The sequence below is a fragment of the Dicentrarchus labrax genome, unplaced genomic scaffold, assembly GCF_905237075.1.
Source record: "Dicentrarchus labrax unplaced genomic scaffold, dlabrax2021, whole genome shotgun sequence".
Taxonomy (NCBI): domain Eukaryota; kingdom Metazoa; phylum Chordata; class Actinopteri; family Moronidae; genus Dicentrarchus; species Dicentrarchus labrax.
The window spans coordinates 17,739,780-17,750,042 of NW_026136708.1; the positions used below are offsets into that span (position 1 = coordinate 17,739,780).

At 41.2% G+C, this 10,263-nt stretch overlaps 1 protein-coding gene across 1 annotated transcript in view; it reads left to right on the forward strand.

Annotated features, from left to right (window-relative positions):
- The first annotated feature begins 4,579 nt into the window (after positions 1-4,579).
- The window catches only part of syne1a (spectrin repeat containing, nuclear envelope 1a), a 129,061-nt gene continuing 123,377 nt past the window's right edge, over positions 4,580-10,263 (forward strand). Inside the window, exon 1 of the mRNA XM_051408753.1 lies at positions 4,580-4,924. Coding sequence (XP_051264713.1) covers positions 4,858-4,924 — 67 coding nt within the window. The 5' untranslated portion in view covers positions 4,580-4,857. The remainder of the gene's footprint in view (positions 4,925-10,263) is intronic.

Below are 10,263 nucleotides of genomic sequence, written 5' to 3' on the forward strand. Positions count from 1 at the left end.
CTGCTTTTCTGCTTGAAATTAGCAACAGGAGTGGCTTATCTATCCAGGACAGAGATCCTGGTGGTAGGGAGACGGGGTGTTGCTATAATCACTTCCTCCCCCATCATTTCCTTCAGGTTGATTAATGTGGAACAGTGTTGGGCCAGCACCGTAAGAATCAGTACTTCAGCTGTTACCATAGGAAAGTCCACCACACTCACCAATATTTTTGTTCCTTTCAGAAATTATAAATATTTAAATCTGTCATATTTTTTTCCCTTCCACCACAGAGACCACAGGCGACAGTATTGCCATAAGCTGCACCAGCAGTTACAGCCTTGGGCCTGAGATTGGTGTTGAAGGCAAAACCACAGCAGAAATTGATGGGTGGCAATACTGTAAGTGCTTTTAATACTCAATTGTAATGATGCAAAAAAAACATTATACTACTCCGTTGCAGATATCCACATGCTCACAGCACGTTAAGCATGTGGATATCTGCCTGTTCTGGTTTCCAGCATCTTTGTTAGTAAGCTCAGTCTTTCCACAGTGTCTGCCAGGTCAGCGGTGCCTGCATTGGACGTCTGGTCCTTTCCAGTAAAAGCATGGTAGTTTGATAAGACATAAAAAGCAGAACAGCTGCTCTTTCAGTGCAGTTCAGTTTTTGTTTTGTTTGTTTTTTTTTACTTTTTCAGTTGTTTTTTTTTCTACGCGTGACAAATCAGGATACAGTGAATGAAAATGAAGCTCATTGTGTTACTCATTCTTGATCACACAGTCAGCATTGTTTTAATCCACTTCTAAGCCCAAATCTGCAAGGTCATCAATACAGTCACAACGAAGGATGCAAGTAGTCATATTGGTATGCATCTAATGTAGACCAGCCCATTCGCCCCATCAGCTTTCAATTTTAGGTAGCTCTCCTTTACTTTATATTCAACAATAATCAAGTCAACCTGTTAAACCTGACCAGTATGATTAAACATTATAAGACTTTCAGGCCGAATCTTTGTAAGTGTATTATACTAAGAAGTTGACAACCTTCAGCCATCTCACTGGCAAAGAGAGTGAGAGCGAGAGAGAATAGTCCAACTAAAGCTTGAACTTCCTTTAATTGTTGGCTCTGTTGTAAAACCTGTCCAGAATAACCAAGCAGTAAAACAGTGCGTGTGGCCATTGTGTTCTTTAATTGGAGCGTAGTGGGCCATTCTGCTCATAGGTGGAGGAGACATTCTTTGAGCTATACAGCTTAAGTTCATGGCTTTGTCAAAATGTCATTGGGCAGTGTGATGGGAAATTACTGTGTATAATGCAGGTTATTACAGGATATACTGTGTTATTGCTGTGTTGTACAAAAGATACCTACACAAATAAATAATCACTTTTATCAATCTGTCAATCTGGGATAGCACTTAATGTATAAACTAAGATGTTATAGGAGGGAAAAGGAGTAAGTGATTTGTTATGGTATGTTTTTTTCTCCATATAAATGAATACCCCTCTGGTCTGGTAATATTTGGATGTAAAGAGGCTGAATTGGTTTGAAAATCCCAACCACCAGGGAGTGATAGTCTTCACTATGTGTTCCTTCTGTTCCCAACTTGACCAGTAGATGGAGTTATACTCCAGGATAACTTCACCACACGTCTCATCACGCCTCAGAGAGCAGGTCCAACCCCCAACCTGTCCATTAAATATGCAGAATAGTCGGTTTAAAATCATCCAAATGTAAAAGATTTCCACAGAAATGTAGGAGCTAAGGTAACATCTCATATTTAACATGCAAACTGCTGTTCTTACCGTGTAATACAGTGTGTTTGCTGGTCCATGTTTACTGATTATTATATTGCATACACACACTGCATCATCCTCCACAGATTTTTTAGCAGAAAACTCATCGGACAGTTTTTATCAATGACGAATGGTTTCTTAACTGGACATAAAGCAGTGATTCTATATAGTTTTTTTTGCAAAATATTATGGCTTTTTGTCATAGAAGACAATATAAAGGGGCTGCAAGTTAAATCCACATCTTTCTGATTTCTTATGACTTTTGTATACATTGGCCTCAAACATCAGTATAACCTATTTAACATCATTTGTAACTGTAACGATTTGTTCCCTTTGTTCAAGGAAAAATCGGAGTCACTATAGATCAAATCGCAGACAGCTTTGCAGTGCCTAAAATAGAGTTGTAGAACTGTATTTCTCTCTTCCACATTATGTAGATTTTGACATGCAGGTTGCCAACAAACTTTCTAATGAGATTTTAGAAAACTGCTGACTATGCACGAAAGAGATTACCACACTGGCGGTCTTGGTCCCAGCTCTCTGCCTGTGCAATGATTAGATAAGAAAACGGATCTTAACGGGGCGAAAGGGTTTGGCTACTATAGGAAGATTTCCTATTGACTCCTGTGCTTTGTCTAGTGCTCTCTGCTCCCCTCTGCTGCAGCAGTGTACGCTCTCTCTTTTGCTGAATCTGTTTGGTCCCGAGAGGCTCTGGACGATAGAGGTCACCTCGAGCCGAGCTGTGTAAAAAATGTAGGAATCAGCAGTCCGTCCCTGCTGCAGAGGAGCCGGCCGATCCAACTAAATCCCACAATGTATTATATTACACTGGCAAGTCAAACAGCTGGTTCTGACATGGTAACTACAAACCGGTTAGATTCATATGTGCATTTATAAAGGTATAGAGCTGATTTAGCTGTTACTGAATGGGCTGAGGTTAAACTACCAAGGTAACTGATTTGCTCCTGACATTGCTATTACAGTTGCTATTGGTTAGGTATGCAATTTGGATTGATTATATGTATTATTGCCCTGTATATAGCATTTTTTAGTCATCTTTAGTGACAATATGGAGAAACTTGGTTATAGAATTCATACAGTGGTGAGCTTTTCTAATAGTACCCTAAAAACACACTTGCCTGCTTTTGAGCATGAGAGTTTTTTACATTCAGCACTTCATAAATCTAAATAATTACTCCTCCCCTCACATAATTGTGGCAATGAGTGTTTTTTTCCCCAGTAAACATCATGTTTACTCAGTCACTGTAGACAAACAGTACACAGCAGAGCTTCAAAAAGGGAGCCTAGATGATGCAGAAATCTAGAAATCTGGACTCACAACTAGATTGTGGAGGACTCTTGTGTTGTCCTGGCGATTCACATTCATAAAATCACCCTCGTTCACCCACATTCACCAGTGCCACCAGCTTATTTACATAAAGCCATTCCATAAATTAATCTCAGAAGCAGATTGCACAACACTGTCATCAGAACAGATTAAATTCAGCAAGCACCACATGTGTGCATTTAGTCAGTGTCACTCATATATCAAAATTGAGCTGAGGATCAATGAAATCAATCAATTCATCATTTTACAGCTTTTATATTTTTCATGCCCACTCTTCTATCTCTCACTTTATTGAATGAGGCTTTGGCCAGAGCAGTGTAGCTCCCCTTTCAGCTCATGTAAGAGCTCTCCTGAGATGATGATGAAAGGACTTGTCTAATGGGATTACACATCGCGATAAGTGCTCAGAGCCTAGTGGTTCATTACACCTCCCTCCTGCATTTCAAAAGGAGGCATTGATCCGCTGTGCAGTAGCATATCTTGGACATAAAGTTTTTGGGGAGATGTTTTATTAGCAGGAGTGTGTCTTGATGGATTGTTGTCACTGATTGTCTTTCCTGCTGCACAATCAGCACGTGTCTTCACATTTTATTTTAACAGAGAAATCTACTTGTGTATAAAATTCACATTGGTTGTCCATATTTTGATTTGTGAAGCGGAACAAATCCCTCTTGAACCCGAGCAGCAGTAGGGCAGACTGAAATGATGATGTCATGAGATAAATCCTGGAGCTGCTCAATAAGCAGTAAATAATAGAGCAACCCGTAGTACATTATGAGAGCATGTATGGTGATTTCTCTTCTCTCTATGTTTACTTAGTACTTAATTATCATCAGTTTAGTACATTAATTATGTCATTATTGGGTTCCTCACCCCAAATTCAGCGTATTTTACAGTTCTAATACTTAAAATTATAAAAAAAAGAGGAAAAATATTGCATCTCAGAGAAGCCTGATAAGCATTTACATTAATTACATTAATAATATTAATCCATCAAGATAAATATATTATGTGTACTTAGATATATATATACTGTACATATTTATGCATGTATACATAGTAACTACACCTACAATGTTTTAGGCTGAATTTTACCTTTAATAAAGATGGATGGAGGCTTTTTTTCTAAATTCAAATAAATAAATAAAAATGTGTTGTTGTCGTCATAGGGGAGGTTTGCTGCAGCTAATTCTGATACATCTTCTTCCCTCGTCACACTGACACTTTCTCTCCCACACTCACAAATACAACACACACACACACACACACACACACACACACACACACACACACACACACTCTTACAGTGGAACCAGTAGGCGTGAGAAGATACCTGACACGCAATTGGTCCTGATGTGTCAATGAGAGGGAAGAGCCATCCCTTTTGATTGGACAGCAGGTGGCAGTGCATGCAGACCAGGAAGCTGTCTTGTCTGCAGAAGTAAAAGGCTCAGGCGAGACGTGCATACACATACACTATACACATACAGTATGCGCTTACATCATCATTTTCAGGGGAGGAGCTTCAGTGAGTGTGAAGATTGCAGACTGCTACTGCAACAGGGATGACTTGAAAAGAGAAACACAGCAACATGGACATGCTTCACTGGTAACAGCCTGCAGTCAGTGTGAAAACAAAACTACTGCAGCCCAATCTGAATCCTGATCACAGCATGAGAGCATTGCCAGGGTGACGCACAGGAGTTGGGACGTGACTTTGGTGACCTGAGGACAGCGGCATGGCATCACCCAGGCACTATGGGCACACTTCTCGGGATATTGCCAATGTGATGCAGAAGCTGCAAGGTAGGTGCAAAATGCTTACTCACACTGCTCCACCTTGGTTTGCAGCGTTTTTAGAGGTGACCTAGTGTTCGACATGACACAGCAAAACAGTGTGAGCTAAAGACACTTACTGTCACTGTATAAAAAATGTCTTACATGCATCTTATCCTTTCTGCTCATGACCTCGTGTGTCTTATCTGTGGAGTGTGTGAGTTCAAGTTCATATGGCTGGTATAGGAAGGACATAACTGAATGAATGGGATATGCAGAGTCACGGTATGCAGTACTCAAGTACACTGGAAATTTTTAGGTTATGTTTTGTCCAACATTCACTTGCTGTCAGTGCTTTAGTTTGCTTTACTTTCTGTGGAGTTTTCCTCATGATTGAGAATAGAGGTGCATGCAGCTGTTAGTCACAGAATTATGCGGTATGGCAGATTTAATGCCATAAAAATTACAGACATTTTGTCTTTGTTGTGGGAAAAAAACAACCAGAGAAAATGAGATTAAGTAAGCCAGTGCATGAGGCATGAGAAATTGAATTATTGCATTGTTTTGTATGTATTTACTGTTTATGTGTGCACATGCTCGCTGTGTCTGTATGTGTGGTGTGTGTGTGTGTGTGTGTGTGTGTGTGTGTGTGGCTGATTGCATGTGCATACATACAGTATATGTGCCTGTTTCTGTCTGTTGTTTTTTCTGTGTGTGGATAGACTGGGAAGCAAACAATAGCAAGCTAATCCCCAGAGAAGCTGACATGATGAAGTGTGTTGCTGTAGAAGCTCGACGGTCATATTCTCAGCCTGCTGTACATATAACATAACACTGAATAACAGCTATGATGTTTATTCTCTCTTACCTTTGGCACATTAAAATAAGCAATTCTGGCTTTCTTATCTTATCTCCCCTCTGCTTTAACTTTTGTTTCATTTGCACACTGTATTTGCAGCATTTATTCAGTCTTTCCTAGAAGTCAAATAATGTGGGTGTATCATGTTTGTACTGTAACTAAGCCTCCACCGTAAAAAAAAACTTGCACCTCTGAGTGGCACAATAACACATCCCTTACTGATCAGATTGATGACACTCGCAAAGTAGCAGGAAAGTCAGGTGACACCAGAGCTGAGATCCAATATGGCAGCTCCCTGTGTGGCTTCTGAGGTGGCAGTTTCTGTGAAAGCTGAGAACAGCATCACCAGCCACGTGGCTCCTCTGCATCACTGTGTGCAGGTGTGGGTGCACACTTTGAATCCTGATTGTACTCCGGTTGATCTAATTTTAGAAGCTTCCCCTTAAGCTGTCTCTCCAGTGCTACAAGGACAGATTGATGTATTAATACATAATCAGTGAGAATTTAACAATTTATTACATTGCAGTGGTGTAAAATAGTTAATTTTTTTATGATTCAATTTACCACTCAAAAATCCACAAGGACACATCCTTGTTGCGCATAATTAGCTACATTAAAAATGTTGACGTTAGAGAATATGCATCCATAAGGGAGTCTAATGCTTGTAGCTACATTCATTTAACACAACAAGGCAGTAAATGACATGAGCTGTAAATAATGCTGTTTTGCCCCAAGTGTAGCTTGTTCCAAAAATACTCTTCTGACTGGGTCCTGCGTTTGGGGGTGTGTCCACACCCGCTGGTGAAGACCTTTATCTAATTACACCAAACAGTGCCTTTACCAACAGTTGCTTTATTGACGTTGTCTCGTGGCATGTAAGCATTTCAGATAAGCCGAGTCTTGTTGCCGTGGTTATCCTCACAGATGGATGGACTGAGGGTTTGTGGGAACAATACGGACATACACAGACAATGTTAATGGCTACTGATTAAATGGGGTGTCTCCTGATTGTAGCCTGGAGTAGAAATATACTGTAAGTCTGTGTGTGAATGGATTTGCTTGGACAGCTACGTTTTTTATTTTTTTTTAATGCTATATATGTTCCCATCTGAGCACAGGGGCACATTAGCTTATTATGCGCGGGGGGGGGGTGCAGAATCTAATTTGACGTGACATTTTATTTGATGTCTTCTGTTTGCCATCCATCTCTTGGGAGATGAGGGCAGAATCTGTGATGATATCATCAAGACGTTTTGTAAGAATCAAAGAGGAACACTTATGTTTTCATTAGTCTGAACATAAAACAGCTCATAGCATAAGTGGAACATAACATAAAAGCATGTGTGCCTTGTCTTTGGTATCGTGCAGTGTTTCTATAGGCGGTCACAAGCTTTGTCCCAAATGACAGCTGCAAATGAAATCAATGTCGCCTTTGTTCAGGGTAGCTTGCTTTTCATTTCTCAGGGTTGCAGTAATCATGTCTCTCCAGTGGGATCATTTTCCAGAAATGTGTTATATTGATGTTTTTTGTTCACATGTTTTTGGGGCAAACTTGATTGCAATCTAATTTCTCACCTCCTGAGTGTTAAATATAGGTAATCTAAAACCATTTGTATGTCTTTTAAAGCCTGATTAGATTAACGTATTTTATTCCTCCTCTCAAGAGAGGACAATGTTCTCAAATTAGCCACGTTTCACAAATCACCAGATACCATGAAATGAACTACACTCCCTTCAGGCTCAATTTGGAAGCGGTTAGTAACCGCTCAGTGCAACATCAAAACAATCAAAACTTTTACCCCAGTTCTGGGTCTGTGTTTTCCTCCTTTCAACCATCTCTTTTGGTGTACCTCTCTGTCGCAGTGAAAAAACAGCAATTAGTGACACCATATGGCAGAGAACGGCGAGGCCGCTTTGAACACCTCCCAGCCTGAACTCCTCCATATGCTGTGGAATTTGCCTGTTTGTTGTCTCTCATTAATGAGAAAAGCGATGCACTGTTTTTCCTATTACAATTTCTCACCTGTTTTCTCCATCTTGGGCGGCATAGGCATACATTGCCGCCTACACCTCTGGGTTTTACCGTCTGCTCGCCTATAAAGTGGGCAAGTTTGCTGAAGTCTCATTGTGTTGGGGGCACCTGCTTGAGTTTTCTGTGCGCACGCTGTGTGTAATCCTGCACTGGCAATTTGCTTGTGATCAGATAATAGAGAAGGAAATTGCTGCAGATTGAGTTTTTCTATCCGTTCAGGCCTTGCGGGTTGTGTTATGCAAAGCATTGTGACTGCATTTGAGTGAATTTTGCAGTAGCAGCACCTCTCCTAATGTTATTTTGGTCGAGGAGGATGCTGAGCAGAAAGAAAGTTGAAGAAGAGGGTAAAGGGCAAGGGCAACAGAGGTCAGCCCAACTGGATGACATGAGTGCCACACTGAGTATTGGATGGATGAAATAGGAATGAGAGAGGCAGGGGGAAGAGCAAGAAAATGAGACTGGAGAAGCAGGGGGCAGAGAGAGAGAGAGAGAGGGAGAGAGAGAGAGCGAGCCCACACACCAGTTTTTAAGCTCCTGATTGCTAGTGGGACTGGCACAGATCCTCAGGTTGGCACTGGGCCAGGGTGACATCCTGTTGCCAGGGGCGACATTATGGTTCGGCCGCAGCCAAGGAAGGACCAAGCAGACGGTCACCTTGAGCCCTGCCAGCCTCCTGTTTAGTTCTGACACCACCATTTATCGTCTGTGGCTCTGGATACCACAGCTTCACACACACACATGTGCCCACGCTCCCACTCAGACACCGAAACAAACACATGGTGTTTAAAAATAGCTGTGATGCATCTTTTTTCCCCCTATCATACCACTGGGAGTCAGCAGTTTAGCTGAGTGGTTAAACAGACACAGAACGAGTCTTCAAGGCCACCAGACCATTAACATGAAGCCATTACTCTGGTGTAGCCTCAGAACTGTGGCAGTAGGGCCAGTGTGGGATAAAGCTGCAGCATGACTTGTTATTTATTCTGCTGCTTCTTCTCCTTGTCTTTCCAGATTGTGGTTATGACTCGTTGCCATAGCGGCAGTCGCATGACAGCCAGCACAAGCTTTTTTCGCCCTGTGGGCTTATTGGCCATGTCTGGTTCAGCTTCTGCGTCTGTAACAGAACATTATGTATGATAAAATGGTGTGTGTGTGTGTGTGTGTGTGTGTGTGTGTGTGTGTGTGTGTGTGTGTGTCGTTATACTAAGTGGTATTTGTGTTCAGTCCGTGTTAGGTTCTCAGTGACAGCTTCCATTGCAGATCAGATTATAATCTATTTTAACCTGACAGTCAGTGAAGCTTTGAGTGACATATCACAAGATTAGGTCACTGGGGGTCCCGCCCATATAATATGGAGGGTGTTTCAGCCTTCATCTACTCCAAACCCTCTTTGAAAAAACACACCTTCATGAAGGTCAAAGTGTATTTCAACATTAGTTTTTTACACCTACTTTTGGCATTTCTGTGTGAGCGTTTCTGCCAATCTTAGCTAAACTTCACAAGGCAGACTGTCTAAAATGTTATGCAGGACAAACAGAATTTAAAGAAACTGACAATACAGAGAAGTATTTACAGGATATTGCCATATAAGGTGCTGTTGACCCAATACTGAACAGTACATTCAATGTGGAGCAAAATTACAGCTTTAGGCCGCACTGATTCCACGATACAGTTCCTTCAGCATTTCTATAACATCTCTGATTCTGTCTGTCAGATTGAGGCATCAGATAGTTTTGATGGACGTACAGAACAATGTGGTCACAGATAAAATCCGGACACCTGAGCTTGTGACCCCAAGACACATTCAGCCTCTGTCTATAATACTTTGAGTCTCATGCATGCTCTTATCTGTCACCCACAGACACCTCTGTCCCTTTATTTTCACCTGTCACAGTGTGATTGGATAGTGGAAAATTCTGCCTCTGGCCTTCCATTTAGCACTTTACGGTTTTTAAATAGAGGTCAGATCGTGATGCCCTGACCTCCGAGAGGTCAGCTGGCCAGATAATGTGATGATTTCAGCATACCTGAGTTAGTAGTGAAATAAGTAATTCCCAGGTTTATTTTAATATAGTTTGAGCACCAGATGGGTTCAGTTTATCATATTCTTTTAAAATAATGTCGCACAGAAAAGAGCATTGAAATTCAAAGTACACCTGAGCTTGTCTGAACCTTTATCACTCGTTTTATTATCCTATATATAAAAGCACACTCATTTTGTACAAGTCTATGCAAAATCAGGCACTTTCTCAGCTGTTTACATTTGTAGTGTCATTGTTTATTCCTCCCAGATTAAATTACAATGTCCCTATGCTCCTTGAGGGTAGAGGGTCCATCATCCTTTTTTTTTTTTTCATTTACCTTCAATGGAAAACAAAGCAATGGAAGTGCTGTATATATGAAATGTTATTTCCTGTTGTGTTGCATGCTGACATCTGTCCCCCTTGGGCCCTTTCTCACTCTGAGGCTTCCTGCTCC